The sequence below is a fragment of the Cervus canadensis genome, chromosome 7 (genome assembly GCF_019320065.1).
Source record: "Cervus canadensis isolate Bull #8, Minnesota chromosome 7, ASM1932006v1, whole genome shotgun sequence".
Lineage (NCBI taxonomy): Eukaryota > Metazoa > Chordata > Mammalia > Artiodactyla > Cervidae > Cervus > Cervus canadensis.
In genome coordinates, this window is record NC_057392.1 from 46,614,024 (window position 1) to 46,632,424 (window position 18,401).

Below are 18,401 nucleotides of genomic sequence, written 5' to 3' on the forward strand. Positions count from 1 at the left end.
CAAGAAGACTTTTAGAAATGAGATCTCTAAAAGAGAGAAGACAGATCTATAACCTGATATCACTTTTTTTCCCTTAAAGATTTGTTAATTAATTTAGCTGAACTAGGTCTTGGTTGCGGCATGTGGGGATCTAGTTCTCTGACAAGGAATTGAACCCGTGCCCTCTGCATTGGGAGCGCAGAGTTTAAGCCACTGGACCACCAGGGAAGTCCCTAGATATCACTTTTAATTACTAAGTCTTCTTAAGAAGCTTAATCATTTTTTCAAAACTCCTATTTATCCAATGGATTTACTTTAATTATTTTTAGTAGTATAACTCAACCTAGACACTATCCTAAACATTAAAAATTCTCTATCAGCTATTGGCAGAGGCCTAATCAACTAGGTTTTATTGAACACAATCTAAAAAGCCACATAATCTTAAATTTTAATATATAATTAAAATGAGAGTATAATCAAAAACTCAAGGCATGAAGGAAAGAGTAATAGTTAACAGCAAAATTTACCAGTGCATGAATAATCTCATGTTTCACTGTGGACAGCATCCCAACAAACTCCTGAGGCTGGGTAGAGATCATATTTGGACACAGGTTAGCATATCCTGCTATTGGCCTGTTAAAACAGACATTGAATTTTTAATTATATTCCAGAACAGTGTGTACTATGATATCTATTAACCTATATTTTTCTATAAAAAACTGATTAAGGTCAGAAAAATCTTTGTTAAATATCAAATGTCATTTTATAACATAACGTCTAACTTTCACTATATTTTATTTCCAAGACTTATACCTGTTTTTCCCTGTGATACAGCTAATCAACACTTGTTCCCATGAAAGGATAGAGTCAGTTAATTATACTTCAGTGTGAATTTGTAAAATAGGTCAATATCTACCAAAAAAGGGAATGAACTGGAAAACTTAAATTCTAACACTATTTTACTCGCAAAACTCATTTCTGACTTCAGCATTTCACTAATATGTACAGGCACAGGGACAGACAAGTAGGTAGAGAGGGAAAATAGTTATATAATAGGACAGACAATAAGCAAATCATTCAGGTTGCTGCAAGTTACAGAACCCTCTTATTTCCATTTCACTATCCTCCTCCTTCTGTCCCAACAATACTTTCATTAACATAAAGATTTTTATCTTCCTATCATCATCTTTCATACAGTATTTTGTACCTTCTAGAATCTACAAAATTCTATATCTCTTTATGAGCCTAGAACTTGAGAATCCAAGAGCTGACTGGGACCTAGAGTAATTCAATTTCACCATGCATCTGTCTTTCAAAAACTGTGCCAAACAGCAATATAAGGAACCCCAAGATTTTTTCTCCCAACACTACATTAACATTTTACCACAGAAATGTCACAAACCTCCCCAAATAGTGACAGCTTATTTACAAAGTAACAGGCTTTTGTAGGTAAAAAAAAAAAAGCCTTATGTAGGTAAAAAAGGAAAAAAAACCACACAGTGCACTTCTTTTTTCATACTTGAAAACAACAGATTTACACTTAGAAAATTATGACTATAATTTACTCACCAAAATGTTACCATGGTGACCTCTAAAATATAAAATAAATGTCTCTGTCAGGCTCAAACCCTCAGGGACTTCTTAAGCATTTAGAATAAAACAGCCCTATCTGCTTCTCCCTCCAGTGCATCTCCTGAAGCTCTCATCCTCAACACCAACAGGTTGACACAGCTTTTTCCTAACATAAGCTCTAATCCAGCTCTTTATGTGGCTGATGCTGATAACTGTCAGCTTATATCTAAAGTTTCACTTTTTCAAAGAGGTCTTCTTTGTCCAATTCATCTAAATTATGTTTGCCTTCTTTTGTTCTCTTTTGTGTCGCAGCACCCTGTCTTTTTCTACAAAGTAGTTATCATATTTGAAGTCACAAGTCTCTAACTGTATTTAACTAGTACCTGACTCCCTCTGTAATCTGTAAATTTCACGAGGCAGGTACATGTGCCTTTTTGTTCACCTAGTCTGCTGGCAACATATTAAGCACTCAAATATTTATGGAATGAATTAATGCAATATAGCAGTTTTGAAGGAAAGTGCCAGTTCTATCATAAAAGATTCAAAAACACCAACTTAAGATATTGCTCTTTCTTTTAAGGTCAACATTCTGCTAAGAAACCAGAATCTTCCCCAGGTATGAGAAGACAAACATGAACAGCTTCAAATTCACTGACACAAGGAATGTTTATTCTTTCAGCTAGTCATTCATACCTAAAGGGAACCAAATGTTCAAGTGCCTTAAACAAACGTAACAGCAGGGCTTTGAAAGTGAAACAAATCTCTGGGCTACGGGATTCTCATCTATCTGATAACTCCTATGCTGGACTCTCTCCCTAAAAGACAATTAAATACTTTAAGTACTTTCAGTATTATCCGGTGCTAAAAAGAGATGAACTAATCTAGACCCATCTCAACATGGGATTTTATATCACTCTCCCTACTTCCCCAGGGAACCCATTCTGTTCCTGATACATAAAGTTCACTTCTGTTTTCTTTTTTTAAAGCTCACTTTAACATGTCTTCTGTTTAAAAAAAGTAATAAAAGCTCACTGGAAAGAGCTATATATCCAAACGACAGAAATGTAGGAAGAATGAAATAAAAAGTCCTTATTTTACAGCCTACCACCACTAAATTCCACTAACACAAGTAATTGTTATTAACAATAGGGATGTTTTTATTTTTAGAGTGACCTTCAATCCCCGTTTGCCCAGAACTGAGGGATTTCCTAGGTTATGGGGCTTTTAGGTCTAAAATAAGGGTACTCCTGAGAAAATCAGCATAGCTGGTGATCCTAATCATTTTTGACTTTTACCATGATTTCATACTTGCTTTAAAAATCCATAAGCAGATTTTTAAAGCAAGTATGAAATCATATTATGTACACTGTTCTGCAATGTTTGATACTCAACAGTATATTAAAAATGAAATTGTCTATGGGTGTATGCACAATCCATATGGCTTAGGTCAAATTAAGATAAAGAACCATGATTTTGCAACATTGCTATTATGAAGGTATATTTCTCAAAGACATCTACTTTGAGATGTGTCTCATTTCATTAAGTAGCTTATTCATTTAGCACTTCAAATACCATATTTGCTTGATATTGAGACACTATTAATTATAAAATATCATAAATTTAATGATAGCTTCTCAGGAAAAAATTGAACATTCTATTAAATACATATATTCTTTTCTAAGAATACTAAACAGAACATATACATCTGCAAAACTATCTAGTACTTTCTTCTTCAGTAATATATTAAATATTTCACTTGAAGCATTCTCAGCATTCAGAAGCTAAAGATTTCTGAGTTTATTTCATGGATCAACAAGTATATGGTATCATGCTAACAGACTGCTTTCATAATCCATGATGTTGATTTTAACCTCAGTATTGACCGTATTACTCCGAAGCGTATATTAGTGTTTCCTTTGTACTGTCTACTTGATTCTACTAATAATTTCACTTTTTTCCCTTAAATTAATTAGATATTGATAGAAGTGAAACAGCTCTTTAAAGTCAGTTAGTATTTTGACTGGTAGATGAATGTTCAGGAACTCACCAATGGTCCTTACAATGAACAAGTCACATTAACTCTCTTAGAATTGAGAATGTCACACACAATCTATACTGAGACATGTCAGTTTCTACTGCCTTTGACTGATTTGTCTGGTGTGTTACAGGCAATCCTCTGTATATGTAACAACTTTATTTCAAGACTGCTTCACTGAGAAAAATTTTTTTGAAATATTTTAAAAATAAAAAGGAGGATTCTAAATTTTTAAGAAATAACTAAGTGAAGGACATATCAAGTGATAGGAAAATTAGGTGAATAGTTATTTTCAGCGTCTTAAAAGTTTAGCACAAAAGTGCTAAAATTAAAGTTCAAACTGTTTCCTTAGAGAGGTATTCATCACTTCCAAAGAAAATTCTATTGACAGTAGACTTTTTCTTTACTTATATTACCATATGCATAACAGTCCTATAACTTGATTTCCCCACCACACCCACATCCAAGCAGTATGCTGTTTCTTACTACTGGAGGAGGGTAATCTGGCAAACGCAAACTCCCTGTACTCTAAACACTCAGAATATGCTTTGAGAGTTCTTTTAAATTTATTTAATTGAAGGATAATTACAATACTGTCCTGGTTTTTGCCATACATCGATATGAATCGGTCACAGGTGCACATGTGTCTCCCCATCCTAAACCCCCCCACAGCTCCCTCCCCACCCTGAGTTTTTTTTTTTTTTAATTGGAGGCTAATTACTTTACAATGTTGTGCCCACCCTAAGAGTTCTTATATTAGATCTTGGGAATAAGTCTTGGGGGGAAGCTTACCTGTCCATTTTTGCTTCCTGCTGACAGTAGGCTGCATAAGAGATGATGTTTTCATGGCTGCACCTCTCAGTGGCCAGAGCACCAACATAAAGAACGAAGTCTGCATCCCGGACTCCCTCTTGGTCTGGCACACCCACTGCTCCACAGGGCCACTTACCCCCACAACAGACTCTGCATTGCTAGGCCCACAGGAGAAAACAGAAAATCAGACCAGAGATACGGTTAACTACAAGGGCATTTAACTTACAGTGAATCCAGACTTTAAATATGTATGATTTAACTTTTATTTATTAATTCTTCAATTTGTATCAAAATTCATACCTCTCTCTGGGGCTTCCCAGGTAGCACTAGTGGTAAAGAACCTGCCTGCCAATGCAGCAGATATAAGAGACACAGGTTCAATCCCTGGGTTCGGAAGATCCCCTGGAGTAGGGCATGGCAACCCACTCTAGTATTCTTGCCTGAAGAATCCCATGGACAGAGGAGCCTGGTGGGCTACAGTCCATGGGGTTGCAGAATCAGACATGACTGAAGTGACCTGGTACACATGCACGCACATATGCATACCTCTCTCGACTCAGTTCCTATCTCTAATTTTAAATTTATTTTATTAAAATTTCTACTTTTTATACAATGATCATAAATGTATACTATTAATTAAAACAAACAACTGCTATTTATAAAGGGCAATCCCACCAGGGTACAAAAAAAAAAATAGAAAAATTTTATTAAACCCTGAAACTAGGTGAAAATTACAAGGAACCTTCTTATAAATTCATTTTTTAGCAATTTTCTGTGAATCTGTGGTTATTTCAAAATTAATTAATAAAATCTTTATCCAGTGGAAATACATTCCTATTATAAAGTAATTCATGTATCTTATTTAAAATTCAGATAATACAAAAGTATATAAGGTAAAAAGTTAGTCATCTTTATAACACTACCCTTGTTTCTAGTTTTCTAAGCAAACTTTGCCCTTTTAACACATGCTTTTTAGAGAATTTCTATCAAAGTTCCTAAATAACCATAATCTCCAAATTATAAATAGGAAAATCAGTAAATGTTGGGTTTTTTTAATACATAAGTGATGTTTGTAGAGAGAAAAAAACAGAAATTCTCATTTCTGCTTACTGTTGCTTCTCTAACACATGTATTTATAATTTTAAAATTCAATTACTTTAATTTGCTAATAGTTGGTGTTATGAAAAGCTGTGATTTAACAGCATTTTTTTCCATGATCTTTCATTTCTTAAAAAAAAAAAAAAAAATTTAGGAACCCCGCCCCCCGCAAGAAGATAAAACAGAATTTGAAAAGACAAAAGAATAAAAAATAAACAAAAATACTTTAGGAAAAAAGAAATGTGCCTTAAAATGTCTAGGAAATGTCTCTAAATGTCTTAGGACAAAAGATAAATATATAATTAACAAGTTGTTTTAATATTGAATCATGTCCCTAAAACCCTTTATGCTCTTGAGGAATTTGATAAAAGAAATGGAAGCTGAGTAAGTTAGTTGAATTAGTGCCAATATAGGGTTCGAAAAGCCTTTGGTGAGCTTCAGATACCTCAAGAAAAAATTACAAAGTACACTTCAATAGTATGCTTGATTTTGCTTACAAAATCAATGTTCAATAACATATTTATTTTCTACAAGTAATGAGAGAACATAGTTAAATAGAGAAAAACATCTAAAGCAATAATCATATTTTCCAAAAAGTATGTATAAGTTGGTTTTCTGGCTTATGCATTTAAGTTTTTCTATTTTTTCTGATACAAATAATATATGCTTAATATGAAAAATCAGAAAGTTACAAAAACATATAACTTACCAAATAAAAGTCCCCCACAATCCAACTTAATGAAAATCATTAAAATTTTAATGTCTCCAGATTTTTAATATATGTATATTTCCAATTACTTTATAACTTTTTATATGTGTGTATATACTTATTTGTATTACTTATGCTTTTATTTCAGCTTTATTGATAGGTGAAAGTGAAAGTGAAAAGTCAAAGTGAAAGTCACTCAGTCGTGTCTGACTCTTTGTGACCCCATGGACTGTACAGTCCATGGAATTCTCCAGGCCAGAACACTGGAGTGGGTAGTCTTTCCCTTCTCCAGAGGATCTTCCCAACCCAGGAACTGAACCCTGGGTTGGGTCTCCATAACCCAGGTCTGAACCCAGGTCTGAATAACCCAGACTGAACCCAGGTCTCCTGCATTGCAGGTGGATTGTATACCAGCTGAGCCACAGGGGAAGCCCGAGAATACTGGAGTGGGTAGCCTATCCCTTCTCCTGCAGATCTTCCCCAACCCAGGAATCAAACTGGGGTCTCCTGCATTGCAGGTGGATTCTTAACCAGCTGAGCTATCAGTGAAGCCCAACAAGTTAAAGTCGCTCAGTTGTATCTGACTCTTTGTGACCCCATGGACTCTCCAGGTCAGAATACTGGAGTGGGTAGCCTTTCCCTTCTCCAGGAGATCTTCCTAACCCAGGAATCGAACCCAGGTCTCCTTCATTGAAGGTGGATTCTTTAAGAGCTGAGCCACAAGGGAAGACCAAGGGTGAAAAATTGATAATTTTTAATTTTTAAATAAAATAGGCTAACTATCCACACTGATTTACCTTTAAAAAATTTTTTTATTGAAGTATAGTTGATTTACAATGTTGTGCAAATCTGCTATACAAAGTAACTCAGCTATACACATAATACGCACTTTTTTTACATTCTTTTCCATTACAGTTTATCACAGGATACTGAATATAGTTCCCTGTGCTATACAGTAGGACCCTGTTGTTTTTCCATTCTAAATTTAATGTTTGCTACAATTTATTTATATAGAGATCAGTTTCATTCTGTAACAGCTGTATAGTATTCCATTATGTGGTTATGCCATAATGTAACTAGTATAGGTATATTTATAGTTTTGCAAAGAATACCCTTGAACATATATAGTTGTAAGTATTTTTATCAAATACATTTCCATGATGGGTTGAACCCTACTTTTATTTGAAGAGATAAGGTTAAACTGCCCTTTAAAAATACTGAGGTATACAGCTGCTAAAAAAGGTTTTGGAGAGCAAAGATAAAGTTATAAGCAGAAATGATTCAGCAACCCCAGAGATAAACTGAAAAAAGAAAAGAAATAACTAAATTCATTTGAAAACCAATGAAAGAATAAAATCAGCACACCCAACTGTGATTACTTTTGGTAGAGAATGAAGCTTTTGAACTTAAGTCTGTAAAAACTTCCGGAAACAATCACAGATTGAAAATCTATTCTAAGTTTATCCTAAAGAATAAAAATGTTTCAAAGAGCAGGGTAAACTACCTGGAGGTGCTCCTCAGGCACTATAATGGGACCACATTTTGTATGCTCTGCACATTCCTCAGTACAGCATCTATGGTGATCATTTTCCTTCCGTAGGTATTGGTATTGGTTTGTTGCGCATTGTCTTCAGTTCATTTTTACATTAAAGTTTAATTACAAAAAACAAGATTAGTTCACGGCAATTAAAAACACTGTAAAAAACTAGTAGCTGCTATATTTAGTTCATTAACAGCTACTATTTTAGTTAGAAAAGTAGTCTCAGAAAGAATTTTGGTTCCATGGGAAATCCTCCTAATGTGGGTTTTCAAACACTTCAAAAGCCTATAGTGTACACATGAAGGAGGAAGGAAGGGGAGATGGGGAAAAGGGTACAACTACACCCAAAGAAAAGACCCAGTGGGTCCCGTCATAATGGAAAATCAGGGAAAGAATGACTACCCAACATGCTCTTTTTTTCTTTTTAAATATCTTACAGTTTGGTCTCTAAGAACCAGCATAATAAAATACTCCCAGTATAAATTTCAAAATTTGCCATACTGACAGAATGAAGAGTGCAGACTGCTAAACAATTGAAGAAAATGACCTGTGTGAAATGTGACATACCTACTAAGTAATATAGTGCCCGCAGGTCTACGAACCTGGAAAGTCTTCTCTAAATAAGAAACAGCTTGTGGGAAAAGTTTGTTCTAAATAAAAGTTGAAATAAAAAAACAGTCAGAATTACAACCAAGAGATAAACCATACTTAAAACAAGCAAGCACAGGGTATTAATGACAAAAGGGAAAGAAGGAAAAAGCCTTGTAACTCAAATACAATATTTAGTCAAAGGTGGTGTGGCTAGGGGTAAGGGGGAGAGTGAGCGTAGGTGCAAAGGAATTTCTTCACCTTCTAATTTAGTTTTAGAAGAAAGAGCACCAGAAAGTTCCTTCTGTACCCTATTTAAATAGAATATTATAAAACATAAATCACAACTATTAATCTAACTTACTTTAAATTTGAGACTGCTTTAGATAACTCCAACATTAATGTAGTTCATGTTAAGAAAATCTTGTATTTAGAAGATCTAACTTTAACTTCACCAATTTCTGTTGCCCATAATGAGCTGGCTTAGTGTGTGCGTGTGTGTGTGTGCATGTGCGCGTGCCTCTGTAATAGTTAAAAAAATGTATGAGGCCAGCACCTTTATAAACAACCTTGGCATTTCATACTATCAGGCCAATTATTCTTCAGGAGAATGAGCATTTACACCAAGAAAACTGTTTTTGATGTTTTTAAAAAGTCATCTTTTCCATCCTATCCTAAGCATGCTCTGCTCCCCTAAAACCTAATAGGACAAGTAAAAAAAATGAGAATGCCTTAATATCACATCATAAAATGAGAAAACTAACTTAATATCAAATATGAACACAGTTTTAGTGAGTACATCACAACAATATGTCTGTGAAAATGAGAAATAAACTTACCAACATCTTTTATTTATTCAGGAAATAGTCATGTATATATACTTTTCATTTTTTTTTTTTTACTTTTCATTATTGAAGTAAAATTAACATATAATAAAATGCACCATTTTAAGTGTTCAATTCAAGTCATGAGTATTTATTACATACCTTTACAAGGTGTCTTTTCTCAGGGAGCAACCTGAAAATGATGACATAAAACATAAAGATTGCCATGCTGAGGGCAAACCATTGTCTCATTTGTTCACAATATATCTGGCAGGAGCCCCAGATCTCAGCGAGCATTTTAGAGTTGATCAAATACAGTCTCGTTCATTTGGGAAGTTAAAGATAATAGGGAAAGACATCAACTACCCCCAGTAGCTCTTCATAAACTACTACAGATTCATAATTTATCTCTTTTCTGAACCTCTCTTACTCTAAATTAAAAATCAGGCTATATATCATCTCTCTGGTTAATAATTTTACACATGTTATTATTATTGTATACATTAGTATTTCCTCTTATTTTCCCTTCAAGTACTTATTGTGGCCAGGTCTCTTATTGACCACATCCAAGTAGATATATGCTGGTTCTGTTTAAATTATTCAAGATGCATAGGTTTAAATCATATCTCATGGCCTTCATCTTTCTAAACTAAAAAGCATATTTAGTTTAATTCCATTTATGGAACTCCAGGTAACCAATGCAAGTATCTTCAATAGTTTGATTCTTAATAAAAAAGATGACAGAATAATGGTGTACTTACTCTTCAATACTTTTATCGTAGATAATCTTAATTCTTAAATGTTCATTAACATCTCTCTTTACAATATGATTTTTAAGATGGACCTTATTTATGACCTGAGAAAAAAGAATAGATTTGAAAAAATATATATAGATTAGTTACTTAAGGACTCAAAATTAACTAACTAAATTTCAAATGTAATCCTCAGGAAAAAAAAAATGTAAGAACTAAATAAATCAAGAGATAGTTCATGCTCACGGATACAAAAACTCAGTATTATCAAGATGTCAGTTCTTCCCAATTTCACCTATGCCAATCCCAATCAAAATTTCAGCAAGTTATGTTGTGAATATCAACAAACTAATTCCAAAGTTTATATAGATGGCAAAAGACCCAGAATAGCTAACAAAAAGTTGAAGAAAAAAACAAAGTTGAAGGAATGACACTACTTGACTTCAAGATTTACTATAAAGTTACTGTATCAAGACAGTGTGGTACTGGCAAAAGAAGAAACAAATAGGTCAATGAAACAGAATAAAGTGCCCAGAAATAGACCCACATAAATACATTCAACTCATCTCTGACAAAGGAAAAAGGCAATAAAATGAAACAATGTCTTTTCAACAAATGGGGTTGGAACAATTGGATATTCATATGGAAAAAAATGAATCTAGAGTCAGACCCCACATCTTTTATAAAAATTAACTCAACAAGGGTTATAAATTTAAATGTTAAATATAAAATACAAAACTATCAAACTCTTGGAGAAGATACTATAGGAGAAAAACTAGATATTCATGGGTATAGTGATGACTTTTTTTTTTAAATACTTATTTATTTATTATTTATTTTTGGCTGTGTCAAGTCTCAGTAGCAGCACGTGGGATCTTTCGTTATGGCACGAGCTCCGGAGCGCATGGGCTCTGTAGTTGCAGCTCGCTGGCTTAGTTGCCCTACACCATATGCGATCCCTCACCAGGGCTCAAACCCACATGCCTTGCATTGGAAGGTGGACTTTTAACCACTGGACCAGGGAAGTCCCTATTTATTATTTTTTTAGTTGCAGCATGCAAACTTTTAGCTGTGGCACGTGGGATCTAGTTCTCTGACCAGGGACCAACCCGAGGCCCTCTGCATTGGCCCCTACTCGACCACCAGGGAAGTGCCTAGTGATTTTTTATATACAAAACTAAAGACATAATCCATGAATGAAATAACTGATAATTTCAACTGTATTAATAATAAATTAAAAACTTCTGCTCAATGCAAGTTAACATCAAGAAAATAAGAAGACAAGCCACACACTGGAAGAATATATTTGCAAAAGACACATTGGATAAAGGACTATTATCCAAAATATACAAAGAACTCTTAAAACTCAACAATAAGAAAATGAACAACTCAAGTAAAACACGGGCCAAAAACCTTAACGCACACCTCACCAAAGAAGGTATGCTGCTGCTGCTGCTGCTGCTAAGTTGCTTCAGTCGTGTCCGACTCTGTGCGACCCCATAGACGGCAGCCCACCAGGTTCCCCCGTCCCTGGGATTCTCCAGGCAAGAACACTGGAGTAGGTTGCCATTTCCTTCTCCAATGCATGAAAGTGAAAAGTGAAAGTGAAGACGCTCAGTCGTGTCTGACTCTTAGTGACCCCACGGACTGCAGCCCACCAGGCTCCTCCGTCCACGGGATTTTTCAGGCAAGAGTACTGGAGTGGGGTGCCATTGCCTTCTCCGAAAGAAGGTATACAGATGACAAATAAACATACAAAAAGATGTTTCACATTACATATCATTGGGAAAACGCAAATTAAAACAATGAGATATCTCTATATGGCTATGAGAATGGCCAAAATCTGGAACATATACTATACCAAATGCTGCCAAGGATGTAGAGCAATAGGAATTCTCATTAATTGCTGGTGGGAATGCAACATGTACAGCTATCATGGAAGACAGTTTTGGCAGTTTCTTACAAAACTAAACATACTCTTGCCATAACCACTCAGCAGTCATGCTCCTTGGCATTTACACAGATGAGTTAAAAATGTAAATTCACACAAAAACCTTTTCATGGATCTTTATAGCAGCTTTATTCATAATTGCTACAACTCAGAAGCAGCCAAGATGCTTTTCAATAGGTAAATGGATAAATATAAACAGTGGTATATCCAGACAATGAAATAGTATTCAGGGTTAAAAGGATGAGCTATTAAGCCATGAGAAGACGTGAAGCAAACTTAAATGCATATCACTGACTCAATGGACATGAGTTTGAGCAAGCTCTGGGAGATGATGAAGGACAGGGAGGGCTGTCCACACGGTCGCAAAGAGTCAGACATGACCGAGAGACTGAACAACAAAGTGAAAGAAGTCAATCTGAAAAGGCTACATACTATATGATTCCAACCAGATGCCATTTTGGAAAAGGGAAAACTATGGACACAGTACAAAGACTGGTGTTTGCCAGGGATAGAAGGATGGCAGAGGAATAGGCAGAGCACAGAAGATTTTGAAAGCAGTGGAACTACCATGTATGATACTGTAATGATGGCTATGTGTCATTATGCCTTTGTCCAAACCCACGGAATGTACAACACCAATAGTAAATTCTAATGTAAATGATGGACTTTGGGTGCTTAAGATGTGTCAGTGTAGTTTCATCAGTTATAACAAAAGTACCACTCTGATTAGGGATGTTGGTAATAGGGGAGTCTATGCATGTGAAGAGGAATACAGTACTTGGGAAATCTCTGTACCTTCTTCACAATTTTGCAGTGAGTCTAAACCTGTTTTTATTTTAAAAAATAAAGTATTTAACTAAAAAAAAAATGAAGATGAGAACGCAATGAAACAAATAGTTAAAGCACTAAAAGAAAAATGTTCAGTACTGAAGTTTATCTCCAATGAGATAAAAGATAAACGATAAACTTTTACATCTCACAGACAGGGGAGATATAAAATGCTAATCATAAGCAAGCTGAAATGGCCATACTAATATCAGTAAAGCAGACAAAGGCAAAGAGTATTACTAGTAATAAAGGGTACTGTTTTATAATAATAAAGGATTAATACACCAGAAATTCATAATTATAAGATGAATGTACCGAGCAATAGATTCAAAATCCATGAAGCAAAAACTGACAGAACTAAAGAAAAAGAAAAACATTTATAATCATAAATTTTAAGATCCTATCAATTAGACAAAAAATTTTAAGAACATAGAAATCTTCAGCTAATATTTTATAATAATTGTAAATGGAATATAACCCTTAAACTTGTATAAAAAATATAGAAATCTGAAGCGTACCATCAGTTACCTTACCTTATTGATGTGTACAGAAAACGACACTCAGTACCTATAGTATACTCTTTACTAGTACACAGAAAATCTTAGTGGGATACAGCATATGCTGAATTATATGTAAAACAATTTCAAAGAACTGAAATCTTACAGAAGATATTCTCTAAATTAGAAATTAATAACCATAAGCTATCTAGAAAAGGACCAAATATTTAGAAATTATATTTTAAACATTTTTAATAACCCATGGATCAAAGATAAAATTACTAGGGAAAATAAAAGCATCTGAACTAAGTGATGATTAAAATACAATGTGTCAAAATTTGTGAAGTGTAGCTAAATTTGTACTGAGAGAAATACAGATCTTTAAATGTTTATAGTAGAAAAGAAAAAGGGACTCAAAAACAATGATCTAAGTCTCCTCCTAACAATATGAGCAAAGTAAATCCACAGTAAGGAGAACGGAGAAATAATAAAGAACAGAAAACAATGAAATGGAAAATAATAATTAAAATTACCAAAGCTAATGGTTGGTTATTTAAAATTATTAATATGATTAATAAGCTCCTAGAAAGAATGGGCTAGGATAACACAGAATAAACACAAATTACCACATTAGAAATGAAAGTGTGGCTATCACTCAGATTCTATAGACATCAAAAGGATAAATATATTATGAACAATGTTATGTCAGTAAGTGTAACAATTCAGATGAAATAAAGTCCTTAAAAAACACAAGTTACCAAGACTGACACAAGATCGAATAGATACTATGAATAGACCTGTATCAGTGAAACTGGATTTATCTGTTCCTACCAAGTGGTTCCTTGGGGCCAGAAATGAAAACATGAGTTTTCTGTAAATGGGCTCTAGGGTTCTTCCCATGGTGATGAAAAAGTTCTAAAACTGGACTGTGGTGATGGTTCTGTAACTCGGTAAATTTGTTAAAAATCACGTATTTGGATTCTTAAGTGGGTGAATTTTATGGTATATAAATTATAGCTCAATAAAAGTGTTTAAAAAAAAACACAAAACTTTTCATAAAGAAAATTGTAGGCCCTGATAGTTTCAGTTATGGATGGCATCACTGACTCAATGGACATGAATTTGAGCAGACTCTGGGAGATAGTGAAGGACAGGGAAGATATTAAGGAAGATATTTTCTACAAACTCTTTTAGAAAATACATGATAGAACTTTCCAATTCATTTTGTACAGTCAGCATAATTCTGATACCAAAAGCTAATAAAAATTTCACTGAAAAGGAAACTATAAACCAACATCACTTATAAACATAGACATAAAAATCCTTAATCTATGAGGAAACTGAATTCAGAAGTGTATTAAAAAGGATAATACATCATAACCAATTAAAATCTACTCCAAAAATACAAGGTTGATTTACTATTGGAAAATCAATGTGATCTACTATATTATGCATTATATAATTCCATTTATTTAAGCTGAATTCTAGAACAGGCAAAACTAATTTGCTGTAAAATCTAAATCTAATACGAAAAAAATAAAAAAAAAAAGAGAGATGGGAGAGACTGATTGGCATAGAACAGGAGAAAATTTTCTGGAGACTTGAAAATGTTCTATTCTGTATTCTGATAGGTTTTTGGTTTTACATGAATGTAAATGATTGCATTTGCTACATTTTAGTATATATAAATTTTACGGGAAAACAAAAAAACTTGTAAAAGTAACAATAACAGTGGGTGGATGGAGAATGGACAGAAGTATATGAAATAGAATAAGAGAACAGTGTTAAGTGTTGAAGCTGGGTGAAGGGTCATGGGAGTTCATTATACTATTCTGGTTTTGGTTTTAATTTACACAACAAAAAATAAAACCAAAACTTAAAAAGTTTTCAGTTAAGAACAAGTTATATGAGTCAAATGTTTCGTAGTTCCCCACCATTACCAATATAAAGTTACTGTAATTTCCTGTTGGAATTAAGAGAGATGCAGTCACTACTGTTACAATGAAGAGCATTTGCCTATCCTTTGTGTCCAAATTAAAGCAAAGAGAATGGCCATGAGGACTTGTTACAACACACTCTATGAAGAAACAGGAAAATTTATTAGGAATGAGAACTCTTTAAGAATTTAATAGCTTGCTTTTAATATCCAAAGCACCATCACTATTTAGTTTGTTCAGCCAAGAGCCATAAGTAAGAATAGTGGAGGGAAGTTTCAGGAAGAGTTTTCAAGCTCTGTACCTTTATTTTATTTGGCCACACTGAACAGCATGTGGGATCTTAGTTCCCTGCCAGGGACTGAACATGTGTCCCCTGCAGTGGAAACTCAGAGTCTTAGCTACTGCCTGGGAAGTCTGTTTTCAGCTCTACAAAAAGAACAATGATCTCTCCAAAAAGCAAAGGGACTGCCTCTGGGGACAATTTCCCTATTTGTGGAAATGTTCAAATATAAGTAAGAGATTTGTACACTGGCAACAATCACAAGAAGAAAACAGCTATTAAGGTTCCTTCAAGTACAGAGATTTTGCAGTTCTTTGAACTACTTTCTCTTGATCTAAATTCAGAGAGAAGTGCAGGGTTTTGTGGGAATGTATTTTAAAAGGAATTCACTAGGTTGGTGGGAGAACTGAGGAAATGTTTAAGGGTACAAATTTGCAACTAGTAGATAAGTAATGTACAACACAGTAACTACAGACAACAGTACTGTATTATAAACTTACAAGTTGCTAAGAGACTAAAGAATAAATAAAACAATTCAGCCAGAATGCAGTGTCATGATAAAAGCTGTAATATAGCCATAACCACCAAACTTAGTATTCTGGCATATATGGTTATAAGAGCATGCAGAGAAATTTGAAAATTATCACAAAAATGAATGGTCTTAGATTTCTGGGCTGAACTGAAAATTTCCAAATTAATCTTTTTTGATAAAGTAATAAGACAAAATGTTAATATAAAATCAATCACAACATGCAGCCCTGCTCCCAGGTACTGTGTCTCCTTTCCTCAAAGAATACTGATTACTGTGGCCCTCCTCTAAGGACCGTACAGAAATCAAAGTACAAGACACAAACCTCATATACCAAGAAAAATTACAATTCAACTACAAAAGCAAGATATGCCTGAAAAATAAGCTGTCACCACATAGCAGAACTCGGTTAAGTGCCAGAAAAGAGTACAGATAAGACATATTGTAAAATGGAAAGAACATTCTGCTGGGGTGGTTTCAGCAGGCTGCCTTGCGATTAAGGAACTTAAGAATGAAAGAATTTAGACAGGAAGAAAAATATAATGGGAGGGAGAAAGGTATTTCAGGGTAGGAGAATAGGATAAAGCAAGCAATGTGATGAAGTAACTTGAAAATAAATCTGAATTTTGTCTCCGGAGAACCCCCAATATCTCCGCAACGATTTTGTCTAGCTCTCCAAATAATTCTTTTTCAAATCTTTAGGTCAGTGGTTTCCAAAGTAAGATCCTTTGACAAGAAGCATCATCAACGATCTGGGAACTTCAACTGCAAATTCTGAGGCTCCCATCCGAGATCTAATGAGTCAGAAGTGGGCAGCGGGAGGGAATGAATGGAGCGGCCAGTTGAATTTTAACAAGTCCTTAGGACACGACTGAGCGATTAAGCACAGCACAGCACAGTAGGTAATTCTGAGGCACACCCAAGTTGGAAAACCACTGCTCTAGGACAACTTGCTAACCACAACTCTTCGCACGGCAAAGTGATGATGTTCTTTTCGAGTGCCGAATTGAGCCACTTTACTGCGTACAGGAAGGGAACTGATGGCTGGTCCCAACCCTCTCAGAGTTCAGTCTCTGGCCCAATCTCGCTTTCTCCTCCAGTACACCCTGTTCCAACACGATCCTTTCTACCGTTGCCTCCCATATTACTTTACCCTCACAGGGCCCCTCTGTCGCCCTACCTCAGAGTCAGAGGGGACGTGGTGCCGGCATGGAGGAGAACTGCGCAAGGAGACAGGAATAGATGTGGTGCTTGCCCGGAGCCCACCCAAAAGAAGTAAAACGCCTCGGAACCATAAAGGACCGCTCCAGCGCCACCGGCTCAGGCCCAGGCCTGAATCCGAGGAGCCCGCTCTTCTACCCGACTCGGCCGCCATCTTCAGGCCGAGCGTCGTTACCATGGAGTACGTGACGCCTCCGCGCCCAGCGCCAGCCCCGCCCCCTCGCCTCTCCAGGCAGGTGGAGGGACTTGGCGGCTGAAAGTTGCTCTTTGATTGGCTGGCGTCACCGGTAAGAAGTTCAACGCGAAAGATGAGAGTCGCATCACGATCATCGCGTCTCATTCGCGTGAAGCCGGCCAATAAACGCAACCTAGCGTCCCACGTGAGTTGCGCTGTGAGATTAGTCGGTGTTGATGGTAATAAGATGGTGATAAATGTGTGTCCTTACAGAGGGAGTTTTACTTTTTAATTCAGTTATCCAGTGAAAAGATATGGACCCACTAGGGGCCAGGAGCCAGATGCAAAATCTTACGATTTAGCTCTCTGTTTAAAAGGTAAGTGGAATGTACTTTTCAATTTTCCTAATCCTGAATCACCGATTTTAGGACCTACCTTTTTTAAGTTGAAGGTAGTTGATTTATAATATCGTGTTAAATCCATTTAGAAAAAAAATTTTTTTGTCCTCCCCCTTGTGGCTCAGCTGGTAAAGAATCCGCCTGCAATGCGGGAGACCTAGGTTCGATCCGTGGGTTGGGAAGATCCCCTGGAGAAAGGAAAGGCTACTCACTCCAGTATTCTGGCCTGGAGAATTCCATGGACTGTATAGTCCATAGGGTCGCAAAGAGTCGGACGGGACTGAGCAACTTTCACTTTCACAGTATGTGGGCTCTTAAGTTTCCTGACCAGGGATCAAACCCCGCCCCCTGCATTGGAAACGTGACTTTTTAATCACTGGACCGCCAGAGAGGTCCCAGACCCACTTCTTAACTAAAGTCATTTTCTGTACAATCAATGAATGTTAAGAGTTGCAAATGCGTTAACCCCGGTAGCTTAGATGGCAAAAAAATCTGCCTGCAATGCGGGAGACCCGGGTTTGATCCCTGAGTAGGGAAGAGAATGCCTTACCCACTCCAGTACTCTTGCCTGGAGAACTGCATGGACAGAGGGTAACAGCCCATGGGGTTGCAAACAGTTGGACATAACTGAGCAATTAACACTTTTAACCCTGGAGGAAACCTGGTAGATCCTTG

General features: G+C 35.7%; 2 protein-coding genes across 3 annotated transcripts in view; one reads left to right on the forward strand and one right to left on the reverse strand.

The window, feature by feature from the left end:
• LMLN (leishmanolysin like peptidase) overlaps positions 1-17,333 on the reverse strand; it is a 51,535-nt gene extending 34,202 nt beyond the window's left edge. For both annotated transcript variants that reach the window (XR_006270334.1, XM_043473219.1), the window contains exons 1-7: positions 17,113-17,333; positions 9,920-10,014; positions 9,321-9,351; positions 8,314-8,396; positions 7,711-7,834; positions 4,379-4,557; positions 507-612 (exon numbers count right to left, since the gene is read on the reverse strand). Coding sequence is in view for 1 of the 2 variants with exons in the window: in XM_043473219.1 (XP_043329154.1) it covers positions 507-612; positions 4,379-4,557; positions 7,711-7,834; positions 8,314-8,396; positions 9,321-9,351; positions 9,920-10,014; positions 17,113-17,331 (837 nt within the window). In the remaining variant the exon portion in view is untranslated. The remainder of the gene's footprint in view (positions 1-506; positions 613-4,378; positions 4,558-7,710; positions 7,835-8,313; positions 8,397-9,320; positions 9,352-9,919; positions 10,015-17,112) is intronic.
• A 243-nt stretch (positions 17,334-17,576) lies between these two features.
• The window catches only part of IQCG (IQ motif containing G), a 52,795-nt gene continuing 51,970 nt past the window's right edge, over positions 17,577-18,401 (forward strand). Inside the window, exon 1 of the mRNA XM_043473221.1 lies at positions 17,577-17,705. The gene's annotated coding sequence lies outside the window, so the exon portion shown is untranslated. The remainder of the gene's footprint in view (positions 17,706-18,401) is intronic.